This window comes from Amblyomma maculatum, chromosome 7 (genome assembly GCF_055883805.1).
Source record: "Amblyomma maculatum isolate TAMU_Amacu chromosome 7, ASM5588380v1, whole genome shotgun sequence".
Taxonomy (NCBI): Eukaryota; Metazoa; Arthropoda; class Arachnida; order Ixodida; family Ixodidae; genus Amblyomma; species Amblyomma maculatum.
Genome location: NC_139350.1, coordinates 58775464 through 58793154, shown reverse-complemented (window position 1 = coordinate 58793154; position 17691 = coordinate 58775464). Strand labels below are relative to the sequence as shown.

Below are 17691 nucleotides of genomic sequence, written 5' to 3'. Positions count from 1 at the left end.
AACCAAGTGGAGTTAGTGGGCTCCAATGGGGAATAGTTTGTCCAGTTGGTCTTGCCAGCTGGCATTTTTTCTGCTTATTGGAATTCGAAATGGTAACAGAAAGTGTCAGTGAACATAGTTAGCATGCATATGACCGCTTGGCAACTTAATTGGTTCCAACTAGAAATCCCATTGGTTGAAGTAAGAAAGTAGGCTGATTCCAACTGGACATCCAGCTGGTTCCAGTAAGACTCTCAGCTGGTCCCAATTGGAGATCCCACTGGTCCCAGCTGTAGATCCAGTTGGTTCCAGTTAGAAACAATTGGTCTTAATTGGAAACCAGGCTAGTTCGATCAGCAAAAGTAGGTGTGTTTAATTGGGATCAAGAAAATTTAAAGTTCCTTTTTTTTGGTCATCAAAGGTAAATTAAGTAGTTGTATCAATATTTAAAATGTCATTTACATGTGTGATCGTGTTGCTGTTTACATATAATTCAATTATTGCTAATTTCAGTTAAATTTCAGATACTGAGACTTGGTAAAATTATGGCAACACTGGCAACAAATTCAACATCATTAAATTTATGTATGTATGAAGACTAAACTGCTTTCAATACATGAGAAATATTTTCAAGGAAAGCGTTTCTTTTATTAACCCAATTATAAGAGTTACAGACTGGTGTTTTTAAACACAGACAGCAATGAAATAGTGTTCACAATCTAATATCAACACATTTTATACAAAAATGCTAGTGAAAGATGTACAACTAACTATATACAAACATATAGAAGGGTCAGCTTCATCAAGCCGACCCTTCATGCTCCTTGCTGGAGTAGAGAAGATGTTCCATGAATAAGATTGACTCTCTTGCTCTTGCATTCAACAGCAAATGTGGTCAATAGCAATTTACCAAAATATGAACATCGTCACACTTGTTTATTATGAATAGTTTGTGAGACTGCTTTATTATCACGTCATTAACCATAGTTAAAGGTTTTGATACAGTAGAGAGGTACAGTGAAACAAACAAAATTTGCAAAAAAATTTTAATGCAATATCAATAACACTTAATTTAGGGTTTCAATTAAACACAGAGCTGTATATATGAAAAATATTTGAGCGACAAGCATTTTATAGACTAACACATCTGACCAAGTAGACCAAACTGATTTCCAGAGAGCATAAAAGACAATATATTGCCACCTGGTTTACCAGCTCGTGCAGTTGGGAGCTACGAGTGCTCACCACAAGCCTGTCTCTGTCAACTGAGCTGTGTCTATTTTAGATATTTGTGACATATTTGGTGGTTCTTTGCTGGGTAGTGGCTCAGTACTTATGTCCCGCACTCCTCCTGTCGACCTGGACTCTACCTCTGCTCATGTTGCGATAAAAATCCATCGTGTTAGCCAAAGGAACCTCGGCCTCTCACTCGAACACGGACCTTTGGAGTCAATCTCGGGGCCTGCACTCCGAACAGCTATGCAAGGTGCGGCGCCACAGCAACTCGAGCCAGCCGCTGCAGCTGCCCCTCAACACCCTGTGCAAGGTACTCTTTACACCCTGCACACTTCGCGAGTAGCGAAGTCATTCTACGGTAAATTGGAGGAAGACGTAGAAGACTGGCTCTCCCAGTTCAAGTGAGTCTGCTTTTAATCACTGGGATGACACTGCGAAGCTTAGGTACATCTTCTTCAGTCTCAAAGACGGCGCTCACATGTGGTATCAGAACCGCGAAGCGATTTGTCTTCCTGGTATGAATTTTGGCGTCGAATTCTACACGACTACATTAGTCCAGACGGCCAAGAACGAGCTAAGCGGGCAATCCAGTCTCGTTTCAAGATGCCAAATGTAACCGTCACAATGTATGTTCAAGATATGACGCGAGTGTTCCGCCGTGCCGATCGCACCATGTGGGAGGGCAAGAAACTGCGCCACTTAATGTGCGGTGTAAAAGAACAGCTGTTTGCTGGCTTTGTGCGCAGTCCTCCGGCTACAGTGGCCGATTTCCTGTCAAAAGCATCGACAATGGAGAAGGCCTTTCAGCAGCGGGCGAATGCTTACAATAGACCATATTTCGCTACATCCCCTATTGAGTCGCTTCCGGCTTACAAAGTCACCGGTGAATCGTTCCGCGGACTCATTCGCTCTGTGGTGCGAGACGAACTGCAAAAGCTTTGCAGTGTGTCTCAACTGCAGGGCGCCTTTAGTGCCATCATTCGCGACGAGGTACATCAAGCCATCAGGCCTCAGTCACTGGGTGATGACCTAGTCTTACTCAGCAGAGTGCAGAGTTCCAACATACGTGGATATTTTGGCACGTTCTGCCCCATTATCAGAGCCATTTGTCCCTGTACGACAAGATCCAATGCTGCCTTTGTCTACTGCACCAGCTCCGGCACTAATTTCTCCTGTATCTCAAGATCCTCTGCCATGCGTGCAGCCGACCCAGTACACTTCCAGTCAACGACCACCTTGGCAAAGATCAGACATCCGGCGTGCTCCCGATCGATGGCCCCTGTGTTATCACTGTGGCGAGCCTGGCCATCTCTTTCGACAGAGCGTCTATCGTGAACTAGGCCTGCAGGGTTTTGCCCCCATCACTCGACAAGCACCATGTGCACGACCCAGGGAAATCGAAGAGTATGTCGCTGAACAGCGTCTATATTCTCAGCGGCGGCTATCACAATCTCCTCCTTGTTGCCTCATCCCAGACTTTCTCATGTGGGGCACCTCGACGATCCCCTAGCACCCGTAGGGGAACTAAGACTACGGTCTCGGGGGAGGGGGGTCGCTGGAAGTCATCACGAAGTCCCCCCGACGACGCGGATGTCAACTGCCATTCAACAGTCTTGTTCGGCGCTTAGAATTTCCGCGCACAGTGTTACGATTCCCCCTGGGCCAGTGTTTTTGAGCATGTCGCCTGCGAATGTCTCTGTGATGGGACAGTGCTCGCCGAGGAAAATCATTCACTTTTGTTTACACATGGTATCTGTACAATCTGAACCCTCATCCACCTTCGCCAAGGACACTCAGCGGTCCTGCTCACTAACTTTTCGCATGAACATCGACACCCATTTCGTTCTACTGCTATTGCCTTTGCTAGCCCATTTGAAGAACCTTAAGCCTGCTCTGCATCTGACCCCGTGAGCCCTCCATCCGGCCCTTTCGAATGCATTGATATTAGTTCGGAGTTCGCTCATGGATGCACTTGATCATTGCATAATTTTTACTGTAGCTGTCCTGTGGTCTATATTTCCGTCTACGATAGCTTGCATGAGCACAAGTAATATGCAAACAGCAATCACTGGGAATGCAGCATTTTAATTGCGCATTTACTAGTTTCCTGCTTAGTTTCGCGAAATGTTCTGGCAATGACTTTTTTTGCTGTCTTTCATTATTTTTTCCTCCCTCTCAGCTCGTTCCTTTCCTTCCACTCTTATGCCGCTCTTTCTTTCTCTTCCTGGGCGGTTTCATTTGTCCGACCCCAGACCGACGTTTTTCTTTTTTCCTCCCTACCCTCCCCCTCAGCTCTACTGAAGACTTTTAACTGTAAACTGCTCTCCTTGCCTGCCCTGTCAGTTTTTTAGCCCAGATGGTTGTCCGCTGTGGACCTCTAGCTTTCCTTGGGATCCCGACATGCTAGCGGCTGTCCTTGTGTCATTGTTGGACCACATGCTTGAGGAGCTCACGGTGCATTTTTTTTAGCAACCTAAGCGACACCAGCACCCCACACAGTTCGCCACGACTTCCCCACCAGAGAAAATTTGTATGAGCGACTTGCTGATACGCACATCTACCACGTGCCGAGAAGCGGCGTCTGATGTCGAAGTACCAGCTGTGCGCTTCGCCATCCCCTGTAAATGTAATTCGTAAAGCCCGTCTGCCATTCCATACATTTTATTCATTTATTTGTGTCATAATGATGTCTACTGAGCTGTTGAACCTAGAATGATGAGCTGTTTCTCAAGCCATACAGCTGAATCGAGACTATAGTAACATAATTTTTTTTACTTAATCGTAGACGCTCTAACAGATCTTGTATTCATCACATGCCATCCTGCTCCGAACAAGTGGTCGAGCGGCTGGCTACCAACTGTTACAGTCCCCTGTCCTAACTTAATTTTGTGGCAGAATTGAAAGCACCATTAAAGAAGCAATAAGGATCGCTAAAAAAAGAAAACTAGCATTAGAGTCTGGATCTAAGGCAGCACGTTCTTTCAAGACAAGAGAAAAGTAGGCATGCTACAATCCCTACATGCCTGACAGAGAGGAAAACATGCATGTGTATTGGAGGCCGTAGATATGTGCTGCAATGTAGTTTTCCATTCTCATAGCTCCTTTATTAGGTTCTACTATAGTACTAAATCTTGTGCCTTTACTTCATTACTTTAGAGAGTGAGAGCACTAGGGACAGCCACAACAAACTTCTTCCGAGGTGCCATGAATGTGCAGATACTTGAAACTTGAGAGACCGAAACAACCTGTGCATACTGCTGATTCTCTGATACTTGATAAAAATGGTTTTGTAGAGTTCTTGGGAAATAGGGGGCTGGCAAGCACTTTAGTGGTGTCAAGATAAGGAAGGCTGAGCCATCATGGATAATCTTCTCTATCCTACCATAAGTTCATCAGAAAGTTTGGCAACAGAGTTATTTGTTTTTTTGTTGGCACTATATCCAGAGGTTGTCAAAATGGACTTGTCTATAATCATGCGCTTATACTGAAGAGCCTGGGAAGAAAATTGTCCGGAATATTGCAGGGCACCATCATGTACGATGAATGGCATTCCCATTCCAAAGAACCGCACTCCCTCTCCACAAACTGCAACAGCCTTTTGAGTGATATGGTTCTCTAATGAGGTGCAGTAATGCATGACCTTTGTGTTGTCTGTGAGGTCACTGAGTTTGGACACTGCAGTTTGCAATGCTATAGCTCGACAAATTTGCTGAGGAATACCATTAGCTGACTTTATACGAGCTTTAAGATAGCCATTTCCAGATTCAAAAGGAAATGCAGAATGGGCCCATAAAGGCCCCCACAGACGCACGCTCTTCACAAGATGACCCAATTGATGGACATTGTAGGTCATGCTACTTTTTCCGTACAAATGTTCTGCCTTGACCGTAAATTCTAGCACTAATAAATCAATTTCATCGATGTCAGAGATGAAGATCTTCTTCTGTAACATCATGTGCAAGGATTCAACCAAAAGCACCCAGTGGCGAAGGTATCGAACACCCAAGAAGTCCTCCAAGATAGGCATGCTGTAGTAGAGAATCCAACTCTCTAGTTCCTTCACTTTCCAGAACTTTCTTTCTTTCATAGACCTTGGTAATCTACCAACATCCTTAGGTGGCCTCATTTCAAGAAGTTTTTTGTCTAATTCTGCTAGCTTGTTCCCAATGTAGAAGTCTTCCTTCGTACCTTCAAGCCAATATTCTAGAAACTGGCGTCCAACTCTCAGAAGCACATAATGCATATAGCCTGGTACAAACCCCCAGACTATGTCAAAATGATCAATGTTGATTAGAGGTGATGCAGTTTTAACACCTCTAACTACTTTGCCGGTTTCAAGGACTTCTTCCGTATCTTTAATCATCTTCATTTTTGTCCTTTCTGGAGGGCCATCTTTCCTAGTAGGATATTTGATAGAGCCCCCATGTCGCTCCCCCAGGATGCAAACACCAGTTGCACCCATAATAGCCATTGAACTGTAGAATTCCCTGCATTGGGGCTCTAGCCACTGAATCTACAGCGCAGCATATACAGAATGCTTTTAAAACTTGTGTGGCACCCTTGTACAGCAATTTGAATCCCTGCACTGACAAATCATTGATCTAGTGAACGAAAACATTTTGAAATATATCCATTTTTGGTTTTGACTTTCCAAACCACAGTGTTGCCAATACTATCTTCTTTATTCGAACTGTGGGAGGAAGTTCATTCACAGTTAGCTGGATAGGCCAGATGGCAGTCGATGAAGAGGAAAACACTGGAGCACCATCAGTGTTAAGTGTCATGCTCACTCTATGGCCGCAGTCAGCAGTAGCCGCAACAAAGCTTCTATACATTTCCTCATCTACTACATCCATGAGAGTGTCGATGGAAGGGGCTGAGTTAAATCTAAGAACTCTCCGGACTTCAAAATATTTTGCAACTGTGAGCGTACCTCAAAAGTTACAAAGAATGGCGCCTCCGATAGGCTAGACACATTGCATACTTTGGTGCAATGTGGACATGTAAAGGATTGACATTTGCTCTCCAGAAGGCCAATGTAATAAAAGCAATGTACGCAGCAGTAAAAATGAAAAGTCATACTACTGCTTGCATCTTGCAATATGCCTGACTAATCATGTAGCTCGACTCAGGCAAAATTGGTCGACTGAAGGTACAATTTAACATTTTGACAATGTTTGAAAAGCCTGTAAAGCTGAGGTTGCTGCTGATGGAAAACTTTAGTGCCATTAGCAGCAATTCTCCCTTGGATACAACAGCATGGTCCTGGATAACCTCTTCAAATAAACATGCAAAAGGGTCTTCCCAGGTTGTCATGCTCTTGCCTTGGTGGACACTCGTTTTCATCGAGTCCCTCGTCTTCAGTGCACGAGTCCTGGAAAAGTGATAGTATTTATTATAATATACTGTATAACAGTGAAGCTAATTTAATACCTTCAAATATAGCGGGGGCAAAATTTCAGCACGAGCTTTGCACTTTGTCCTTTCAGGGCATTGCAAATCATGTTCAAGACTATGCGAGGCAAATGACAATATTTTGTTTTCAAGAAAACAAAACCAATCACAATGTTAGCTATGTTACGTAAGGGAATGCTCAAAAGAGGGGAATTGTTTTTGTCTTTTCGGCCCTCCATCGAAATGAAATGAACAAAACTCGATGCTTCACCTCGCTGTATCTCTAAACAGCAGTGAAATGTTATTAAGTTCAGTTACCCCTGCATGGACTGCCCAACGTGTGCAGTCTCTTTACCAATATTCATCTTTCCAGGCTACCCATTGTCAAATGCAGGGGCAGAAGTTAGGTTTTTTATGTAAATATTTTGGGGCACAAGACAACTCTCAATAGGCACAAATGTGATATTGGGCTATATACTGAAGTGTTTAATTATGTGAACCCAGTCACAGCTGGAAAACTAAGAATTCTCCTTTCACGGTTCACAATTAGTAATCGCAGCGGTTCAGCGGTTACAACACTTGACTGCTCAACCCAAAGATGCAGGACCAAATCTTGGTCGCAGAGCCGCTTTTGGTTGCAGGGCAAAAAGCAAAGCACACGTGTGTTACTGTGCAATGTACTACGCAATGTCAGTGCACAAGAAACCTAGGTAATAGAAATTTCCAAAGCACTCAACTACGGCCCCAGTAGCCAGAGTTGGTTTGGGATGGTAAAGCCCACAAACCAAACCAACTATAGAATTTAAGTTATTTGCTAGGCTGCCTGCTAGGGTATCATATTACTTGTTGAGAAGCATTGGGTAAGCCTTTGAACAGCAGCTGGTATTTGGTAGTAGTTCCTTCATAGAGGTTTACCCAGCCCTCTGCAGCTTTTTTCTGCATGGTTCTAGGCAGTTAACATGGATATCTCACAAAACTACTTTTAAGAATACTTACGATGACATTTGTAGAGTCACTGTCACAGCTCATGTCCACAATGTGTAGATCTTTGCTAGCATGCCCAGTGAATGCTTGCTCTTCTGGAGACACCTGTCATAGATAGAGCAAAAGAATAGAAAAATGTCACTGCAGTTCAAATAACCTAAGAAAGAAGGTCGTTTAGAGTCACAGTAATTGAAGCCTGAAGTTTGGCCAAGTTTGCCGCTACAAACCTTTTCACTCGTAGAGTTGCTGCCCGAAAGTGAACTTTGTGCACATTCTTCCCCAGATGTATGCGACACAGGTGTTCGGTGTCCTGAAGACACCTAAAGCAAAGCAGGCAGGCAATCATGAAAGCTGTTTTCATCATAGTTTTGGCACCTACAGCAAAGCAGAATGAGTGCAATCGTGCTGTTTACATTTAGAACCACAATTCAGTCTGAAACTTGCATAAGCTGTTTACAAACATCCTCCAAAAATTCCCAAGAAAATACTTACACGGTCGCTGGCAGAGTCACTTTCCAAGCTTAAATCTGAACTTTCAAGACGTCTGCTACTCTGGGCATGCCTCGTGGGTGCTGGCTGTTGTGATGACACCAGCTGTGACAAAGATGAGATTTAGTCACAATGAGATCAATTCTGAACTTAAAAAAACAACTAAACATTTGCCTACAAACTACCCAAATATAAAACATTTACAAAAGCACACTTACAAGATCAGTCGTGGAGTCACTGTCCGATTGCGAACTTTGTGCGCATTCTCCACTAGAAATGCGCGATGCAGGTGCTTGCTATTCTGAAGGCTCCTAAAGCCAAATAGAAAAGGGTAATCAGGAAAGCACCACTGAAGAACACTGATGGAAGCAGTGTGCATATGCCAACGCCAACAGTAACGCGACCATCAAAACTGCAAGATGTGCTTGCAAGACCCTCGCCTCTCTGTCTACATGGGCTGATTGACCACGCTGGAAAGCAGTTCTTCCACCCCATGTGTGCTCAGTGTTACTTTTGGTGCACCTGTACTCTGAACATGCATATTGGATAGATATCTAAAACATTTCGTGGCAAACATGGTACGGTTATTTAAAGGAACTGAATTGCGCAGCTCCGCACGGTATATATCGAATGCACAAACTGAACCTGTGCACGCTAAAGATACTAGTATGACGCGCTAAAAAGCTATATACCTTTTATTTTCGGCAAATTCACTTGAAAAAGTGTAAAAAATCTGCCTCAGAACCGATCATAGGACACTGCTTATAATGAGCAGGATACAAATCAGGATGGGTGCGCCCAGGGATGGTTCGCAGTTGCTCAAGGTCGGGATATAACCGCATAGGCAGCAAACCAGTCCTTGTAGCTACTCGGTGATAAAGGTATCCTGCTTTTTTTTTTCTTTTCCCAACTAGGGGGGGGGGAGGGGGTCAGAGATCGTGAAAGTGATTGTACACGCACTACGACGTGTTCGCTAAACGTCTACGCACGACGCAGCCACAAAAACGTGTCAGTTCGCGACAGTCGAGGGGATCTGACCGATTTGACACTCGATCGTTGCTTGTGATCAGCGGACTCAGCACATTGGCTTGGCTTGTTTTCGCTAGCATTTTGTTTACGTGTCAGTAGAGGGGCCGAGTATAATATTTGCCCGCATGCCCTTCTGTCTAAAACGTCGAACGATAGTTCAAAAATTTGCTTCAGTCCCAGTAGCAGCCTCATGCTTGCAAACGAATCACTCGTTTATCGCCACGCACTATTGCTTGTTCCTTGTTCCCACAGGAAAAAATCTGAGCGCGTATCTAATTCGGCGAACCTGCCAAATTTCGCCCTTAAGCAAACGATCACCACACAACTCCGGCCTGTCCTAGCTGCCGAGGTCGACGCAGCGCGCTAGGTGGTGTTCGTCGTGTGTAGTATAAGCTTCCCGTTTAGCGAGCACGGCGTCTTGCGTATACAATCACTCTTGCATAATCACTCATACGGTAGACACTCTTTGCGTGCACTATGTATCGTAGTGCATACCTCATCAATATTCGAAGACTTGTCACGCTCGTATCTTGTCGACCTCGGGAGCGTTTCTTCAGAGCCGGGAAATAAATGTTGCTTATATCATTTCTTCTTCCGTTTCCTTGAACGCTTGGGTCGTTCTAAAATATCGTAGTGAAATAGACGTTCCAGTGTCAATGAAGATGGCTTATCGTCCATCTTGTCTGACCCGCTACCACGCCGACGCAGACACGAAGGAATACAGCTATCAAGCTTAACTATTATTCGTAACGCAGGATCAGAATGAGCTTCCCGATTTACTACTACGGCTATTTAACGCCACCAGGTGGTATGAGACGATAATGCACACACGGAAAGTCGACCCTGTGGAACAATACCACTGTAATGTGGTCAAGCTCGCGGCCGCCATGAACTGATGTCCATAGTGATCTTACACTGAAGCGAAATGAAAGGGTGAATTTTGTTTTTTAATTCCACTTTAGAATACATTTTAATTTAAAACCAAGTTAAATAAATATTTTGCGACAGCTTGCTTTGAGACGCTCGGAGGATTTGGACCAAATGGGAGATTGTCAAGACGTCAAGATCGACCATATGGTCCCTGAAATATATCGACACCATCCAATACAATCCATGCGACTTCTTTTCTTTGTTGTTTTTAATCCTTGCATCGTGTGGCCGTATCGGGTCCGTTGTTTAGGATGATTACGCATGCATGTGTGCGGTAAGAAGATGATTTAACGCAGGCGATTGTGTCGGTGCACGATATAAGAGACTTTAAACCGAAGGCGCCAACCGATTTTATCGACGGTGCTCGGTACTACGTGAGGTGGTCAAACGGAAAGGACCACGAGGACGACGACTTCTACAAAGCCAGAATTTTGCTCTTGGGAGGTAAGTCGATATTTTCATGCCTGCAGTAGCTATGTAAACAGCCGCTGCACACCCTCATTGCCCGCCACGGTGGCGTAGTGATTAGGGCGGTCGACTGCTATACCCAAAGCTGCGGGATCGACTCCCGGCCGCAGCGGCTGAGCGGCCGCTTTTTGATGGAGGCGAAAAGCAACGCGCCCTTGTACTGTGTGATGTCAATGCACGTTAAAAGAACCTCAGGTGGTCGAAATTTCCGCAGCCCTCCACTGCGGCGTTTCTCATAGCCCAAGTCGTTTTTTTTTCTTGCCAACTCCTGTCACTGCGGCATTTCCTTAAAAACAGTTTGTGGACTGCAACTACATTCTTGTTCTTACAGTATCTCGGGCCGACGTCGAAGCGAAGATGGCCAAGAACAGACTAAGAATAAAAAAAGTCTGGATTTCAGAATCATCTGAAGATGAAGTTTTTCCAGAGGAGAACGTACGAAAGCAAGAAAAAGTAAAAAGATGTATTTATAACTAAGAAGTCTGAAGTTTTTTGTGCATATTTAAAGTACTTATACCAAGTTTTCCGTTTGTTTATTCTTTTTTTTTTCAATGTAGAAGCTATTGAAAGGAAAACAGGACACCTCCACCAAGTCCGACCTGTTGAAAATGCTGGAAACAAAGAAAAAACATCAAAAAAGAAGAATGCCGACCAACACCGAAAACGGCCGAGAGAGACTTCCCCAGAATTCGTCGCTTCAGCCGAGCCCAAGAAAAGATCCTCCAGGGATGAGCTTGTAAGCTTAAAGAGGCAGTTAGATGCAAAGGATGAGGAGCTGACTAAGCTTCGGAACCTGAATATGCAGCTTCAGGAAGCATTGTTGAAGAAAATGAAAGGTGAGAACAATTACAATATTCACTGTTTTGCTTTTGATGATTTAGAATGTGGAATACCTATCTTGATTCATTTATTGAAGGGCAGTGATGTAGTGCATATCACACAGTTGAGCTGACATATACCTTGTTTTTAGTGTTCTTCAGCACATACTGATCCTATTTCTGCTATTGTTTGGTTGCCAAGGAAGCACCGTTACGATTTGGGAGGTCACTGATGTTTTTCTCGATTTGGAATGTACATTTCTGATTGTTTTAGACAAGCACGACAAGTCAAACCATGGACTACATGTGCCATTTGCCTCAAGGCAGCCCATGGCTGATGGTAAGGGGCATAGGAAACAAATATTTTTGGTCTTATATACAGCATGTTCTTGGTGCACTTGCTTTGCTGCTGCAACTTTATCCGAAATTCCATGGAAGCACTGTTACATTTTGGAGATTTATATTTAAAATGTAAATTTCTGATTCTTTCGGGCACGGCAACCACACAGCCAACACATGATGCACTGGACATACCATTCACCTCAAGGCAGGTCATGACTAATGGTAAGGAGTATAGTAAATGTTCTAGCTAGCACACAGCATGTAATTTCTGCTGCATCTTTAAATCCGAAATTTCTTCCAGCCATCAGTTTGTACATCAAAATCATTTTATCATGCTGAAAAAGCGGTCTATCAGTCGCAGGCATCATACTGTGAAACCAAATTGTTTGTTTTAGTGTACAGAAATATAGCAGATCATGAAATAACTGTCAGCCACAGCAGAATTCACACCCACATTGCAGTCGGAACGTGATACCTCAAACTAATGCGTTAGATTCTTGGCCATGGTCCCAAAAGTATATTCCATGCTTACATGTGTATTTATAGTACAGATAGCATTACTGTACATTACTGCGCACATGGGTGTTTTTTTTTTATACAGTAATGCAGGATTATAACAAAACTACACTCCCATAAACTTGCTTTTGCATGAATGCTAGGTGCTGAATTTCCAGTAAAACTGTTTGTAAACCACCCTCTGTATTTCAACAAAACCAACTGGAAATTCAAGGTCTTACTCCTGAATCAAGAGTTTAGCTGATCAGAGGTGAGAGAAAAAATGTTTTTGATGCTACATCTTTTTTTCAGCACCCAAAGAACGGCCCCTTTATGATAGGCCACTGCAACAAGAGAAGAGTGGCTCTCGAGAAAGGCTTGTGGATGCATGTGAAGAAGGCATGGTAAGAACAATTTGTTTTTTAAACAGTGGGACACAGTTGTCTTCATTTAAAAAATATCTTCACGGCTCCCTGCGACTCCTCATTTGAAGATTTTTGTTGATACAGTGTATAGTAATTTATTCTGTTCCTTCTAGCATAACAAATGTATAGTCACTCCTTAAAGGTTGTTATATGTCGACTTGTTTTTGTTGAAAGGTTTTTTCGCAATGTTTTCTAAACTTTGAAGGTAAACCTGGGACAAGGCATCATTATTTCCGAAGCTGCCTGGCAGGGCATATCGAAGACCACCAAAAACACAATCTTCGTTAAGGAGCTGGCTGTTGCACTCTATGGTCCAAAGGAGCTAATGGAGAGGTCGGCCAAGGGTAAGCATTAGCCTTAATTTTATAGGTTCTGATTAACGAATATTTTGCAGCTTTCTGAACTCTTGACCAATATAAGCTCATTGAAAGACAACTTTGTGTCATTGGATGTCTAAACCAAGAATTTTAACCCGGGAAGCGATGCTGGGCTTCCATTTTGTTGTCTTTGAAAGCATTGAAATGATTTCGCTCTTCCTTCTGATTAGCTAGATATCCTGTGACACCCTGCAAGTAGTGTGTGTGAGAACAGCTATAAATTGTTTGCTGCTACCAGATATGAAGCTGTCTCTCATAGCCTGAGTCGCTTTGGGACGTTAAACCCCACAAACCAAACCAAACCAGATATGAAGCTGTATTGATGTTTTGGTAATTGTTTTCTTTTTTCACTATAAAAGGGTTACAGAACTCGAATTTCAATGCAGTGATCATGCAGAAGTTTGTTTTTCCACGGGAAATCCACGAAAAAAACGTCGCCACAAGTTGTGGTGGAGCTTTTGGCTTAGCTGGAGACATCACCAGCATATCTAGTCAATGAGGGATGCTTTGGAAAATAATGAAATGGAAAGCGGGGCATAAGTGTTACTTGTTTCAAATAGTGTGAGAATTTTAAATTTCTTTTCGAATATTATTAACTTTTCAGGAGCTTGAGATATGAGTGTTATCTCCATGTTTAAGCTTGTTTTGTAACCTTCCATTTGCATAACTATGACAGGCAACTATTTTCAGCGACAAGGAGATCACTAGAGTGCTGCTGATATTTCTTATGAGGCAGATGTGTGGAAGTGCTGGTATCAGTAAATGAAACCTGTCACAAAGTCTGAGCAGAAAAAGTCAACAGCTCAATCCACTCTGCTGCCTTTCAGAATCACCATGTATGCTTATTCTGATACTCAGCAATTTTAGCTTATTACCGCTGACACTCTTCTACTGAACTTATATTTTGTTTTTATTGTTCCAAGGACGGCACTGCCCAAAATTTCCAACCCAGCCAAAAAGGCAGCCGATCTCTCCACGAAAGCTTGCAGTGATCCAAGGTATGTGGCCGATTTCACTGTTGGTCACACATGTTTGTTCCTGTTTGTATATGGTAGACGTAATGAATGTGTCAGTTATTTTTTATGCTGGGCGGTGTTATGGAGGTACGTAAAAATTTTTAGGTTGCCTATCATACCTGCACACTTCCTAAAATATTTTTCAAAAGTGCAGTTTCACAATATTTGTAGTTCTAAGAACATACCAATAACAGTTGTATGATTTATGTGTTACCTTATCACTGTTTTCAGCATTTGTTGTCGATCCTCTGTCCTATATTTGACAGGGTACGTCAAGTGTTCTCGTTTAAATGAGGTCCTATATAAATTCCCTTTAAAGGGTACGAACCAAACATTATTGTCCACAATTTGTTCATCAACACTTGAAGTCCCTGGACATTAGGCCATTAAAGGATTTTCAGCATCCGGATTTGACAGTCCTGAGCTTTAGGAATCCTCAGGTATAGATTTTATTGCATTCTCGGAGTCTAACCCTGGAAAATAGAGATTGACAAATTGTATGCTGCATTGTAGAGACTTTTAGCACAACTGAGCTTAATTTTTGGACCCAATAATTGCACATCCATTTCATTTACCAAGGTCAGACAAGCGATAGGTAGTCCATCACTCGTCGCTCCAGTGCAAAAATTTTTGAGCTAGCTTCTTTAACAGCGGAGATATTGATGATTGAAAATGATGCTCCTCTGTCGTCTTGACTCATATGCTCAGAGGCACCAGAAAAAATAAAAGGAACGGCTTGTGCACTGCACTCGCCCATTAAAAACATCATGAGTTGATGTTTAGTTTATCAACATCCCGTTGCAGGGCCCCTTTTGCTAGTCTTGAGTTTCTCCCTCCTGCAAAATCGTCGATCACTGCTTTTCTTTCTTTCTCATCCGCCTTTGCTCCGATATGGACACCGAGCTCGAAGTGCAACTACCGTCAACAGAAAAATGCGGCAGCAATCGATCAGAAACATGCACGAAAGTAATGATGGAGCTTGTGCATGCACGAGAGGCACGCGCAGCAACATGAGCAGACGACTTTCCGTGTGTTCCCGTGATGTCATGGCCTTTTTGGTGGCAGCGAATGGCAGCCTCCGGTGGCTGCCATTCGCTGCAACCGGAGGCTGCCACTCATGTGTACTCATGATGTATACCATCCCAGAGAATAGTTTCAAAATTCACTGCTATGCACTACGAATCAGGGCGCGAATTTCAAGATTTTTTATAAAAATTATTGCTGGCTCTATTTTGAGCAGCGATACTTTCGGTAAATGCTAAAAAAGCACTCATTCCACACATTTACCAAGTTCGGTGCCAGATTTCCTCCTTTCCAATAGGTAGCATTTGCTACTACAATGCTTCATCCCGACATAATACAGCTTTCTTGCTAGTGGGGCACTTAATACTCACACACTAAAGCTTGCAGTAGATGTGGTTTTCTAAAAACTCAAATGTTTGCTAAATGAACTGTATTTTACTCTAGACTGTTACAGGGAAAGGCTGCAAGCCATGGGTATGTCTATTCAAATGGCGCGAGAGTCTGCTATCAGAAATGTCACCGGACTCATCAATGAGAAGATTGGCGACCTCAGAAGGCAGGCAAGGAGGTAAATGGAATAAAACAGTTTATGCTGGTTTGTACTATGTGACATTTCAAAACTCAGCTAACCTCATGATTGCATCTCTTACACTTGTATTTACTGCGCAGGGAACAAGCTGCTGCAGAAGCAACTATGCCAGGGGCATCTGCAACAGCTGCTGCAGAGGACATCCAAAGCATGTGTAAAGATAGTTCAGGAACATATTAGTGCAATTTAAAAATTTTAGCATTCAACTGCCATGTTTTGGACATCCAATTTATTATGGCATCATTTATTTCAGAACAAGGAGCACACTGCAGCAGAAGATAAATATACTGTGTTGTTAAATATTTTCTCTCTCTTTATTTCAAATAAGTTGGTGCAGACAACTCTGAGCCTATATAAATATAATTAAAGGATCAAGTAGCCCTGTAAAACCAATATGTGGAAGGAATTGATCTTACAATTGATTACACATTTTAAATAATTACAGCATATGGGTCGTGATAGTTCCCCTGGTGAGAACCCATTGCAATGGAAACTTAATTGGAACCCATTGGTTTCATGATACGAAACCTTTGATTCTATAATAGAAACCTACTGGCTTTGTAGTGGGAAACCATTGGCTACGTAATGGGAACCTGCTGGCTTTGTTGTAAGAACCCATTGGATCTTTAGCGGAAAACCATTAGCTCTGTAGTGGGAACCTTCTGGCTTTGTTGTAGGAACCCATTGGATCCTTAGTGGGAAATCATTAACTCTGTAGTGGGAAACCATTGGCTATGTGATGGGAACCTACTGGCTTTGTTGTAGGAACCCACTGGATCTCTAGCGGGAAACCATTAGCTCTGTAGGGGGATCCCATTGGCCTTGCAATGGGAACCAGTTGGTATCATCCAATTGGAACCAGCTGGAATCGTCCAGCTGGTGTCCGAAAACCTAACTGGTTCGAGTTGGAATTTTTCCAATTGGAACCAATGGACTTTTTCAGCTAGATTATTAAGATTCAAAATGGCTGCAGTGCGGCTGCTACGGCTGGACGTACATGATAGACCCCTTCGAGCATGGAAAACGTGCAACTGTTTTTCTGTACCCCTTCGTGTTGATGCAGAGGTGGAACGCGTCCTCTCCGTCCTCTTGGAGTTGTTTAGTGACTGGGAACTTGTGTCGACGTTCTTCCGTTGCTCTTTGGACTGCCATGCGAGTCGCGCTGGCTTCGTCGGCTTGAGGTGAGCTTGAACATTTTCGCTATTCTTTTGCGCGGGTGCTTTGCTATGATACGTCTCTCGTGTATTAAACGGTGAATGCAGTAAAAAAAACTAATAATAATAGTGCGCGGAACGTTGTGATGCTCTTCATCAGCGGTTTGTTTGTGCTATGATACCGGGCGATACAGAATAATTGATGGCGCGTTTCCGAAGCCATTTCTTGGTTGCCGTATTTGTCGTCGACTTTGTTGCGACGCACACAATTTTTTTTTTTCGTTTTCCCTGTTGTGTGTACTGGCACCGTATATCCCACGGGGGCCTTTAGTGGTGTGACTACAGCTAAACGCGGCACGAACTGCCGGTTTCAAACCTCGCATGAGTCTCGCTTGCTAATCGCCTGTTTCTTTCCGCTAAGGGTGTAAAATGGGGCGTACAGCTCAAACATGCGTTCGTACCGCTACATGTAGGTTCTAAATCAAGAGCAATTAAAACGTGTGTCACAAGTGAAACACGTACGTCTTGTTTCCAGCCGCCATTCTCCGGAAGATGGGCCTGGCGTGAATACATCAAAGCTTTGGGAGGCTTCCAACGCGTCATGGGCGCCATCTATTGCACTCTCTTCAAGATCCTAGTGCTGGGCTGCATCTGAGAGCGTGCACAAACCAACAGATCGTCTTCGCATTAGTGCTTCAGTGATTTTGCGCTGTTCAAACAGCGCTTGTTCTGCCATCTCAGGTAGCAGCTCGCAAGTAGCCCGTTGATGGTTAGATGTTTATACGTCCCCGCTGCTTTCGGTGTCAACGCTGTGTGCTTATTGTGTGGAGCCCTTCACAGCGTCACCAGAAGTGAGACTAGTTGCACGTCCTACGGACCATCCGATGCAAGACCGCAGAACATGTACAGTTAATCCAGCGGACGTCCAAGAGCAGACATACGG

At 43.5% G+C, this 17691-nt stretch overlaps 1 protein-coding gene, 1 long non-coding RNA gene and 2 pseudogenes across 2 annotated transcripts; 2 read left to right on the top strand and 2 right to left on the bottom strand.

Annotated features, from left to right (window-relative positions):
* Positions 1–4367: 4367 nt before the first annotated feature.
* LOC146183378 (uncharacterized) lies at positions 4368–6561 on the bottom strand (annotated as a pseudogene).
* A 1257-nt stretch (positions 6562–7818) lies between these two features.
* On the bottom strand, positions 7819–8782 carry LOC146183377 (uncharacterized). Its single transcript, XR_014708487.1, has 3 exons — positions 8301–8782; positions 8086–8187; positions 7819–7913 (listed from the first exon to the last, which is right to left on the bottom strand). It is a non-coding gene; the product is annotated as an uncharacterized LOC146183377 (long non-coding RNA).
* A 1261-nt stretch (positions 8783–10043) lies between these two features.
* On the top strand, positions 10044–11461 carry LOC146183376 (uncharacterized; annotated as a pseudogene).
* Positions 11462–11622: 161 nt separating this feature from the next.
* On the top strand, positions 11623–15774 carry LOC146183375 (BEN domain-containing protein 5-like). The gene is made up of 5 exons (XM_084608360.1): positions 11623–11667; positions 12795–12933; positions 13890–13964; positions 15450–15573; positions 15675–15774. Exons 1-5 carry the CDS (start codon positions 11623–11625, stop codon positions 15772–15774), a joined length of 483 nt encoding a protein of 160 aa, XP_084464486.1.
* Positions 15775–17691: the final 1917 nt, after the last annotated feature.

Bases quoted from the DNA above. Each gene is read 5' to 3' on its own strand.
- LOC146183375 (XM_084608360.1), top strand. From the start codon at position 11,623: ATGGACTACATGTGCCATTTGCCTCAAGGCAGCCCATGGCTGATG. The intron at 11,668-12,794 runs GTAAGGGGCATA...TAAACTTTGAAG, and splicing joins AAGGCAGCCCATGGCTGATG to GTAAACCTGGGACAAGGCAT. The intron at 15,574-15,674 runs GTAAATGGAATA...TTTACTGCGCAG, and splicing joins CTCAGAAGGCAGGCAAGGAG to GGAACAAGCTGCTGCAGAAG.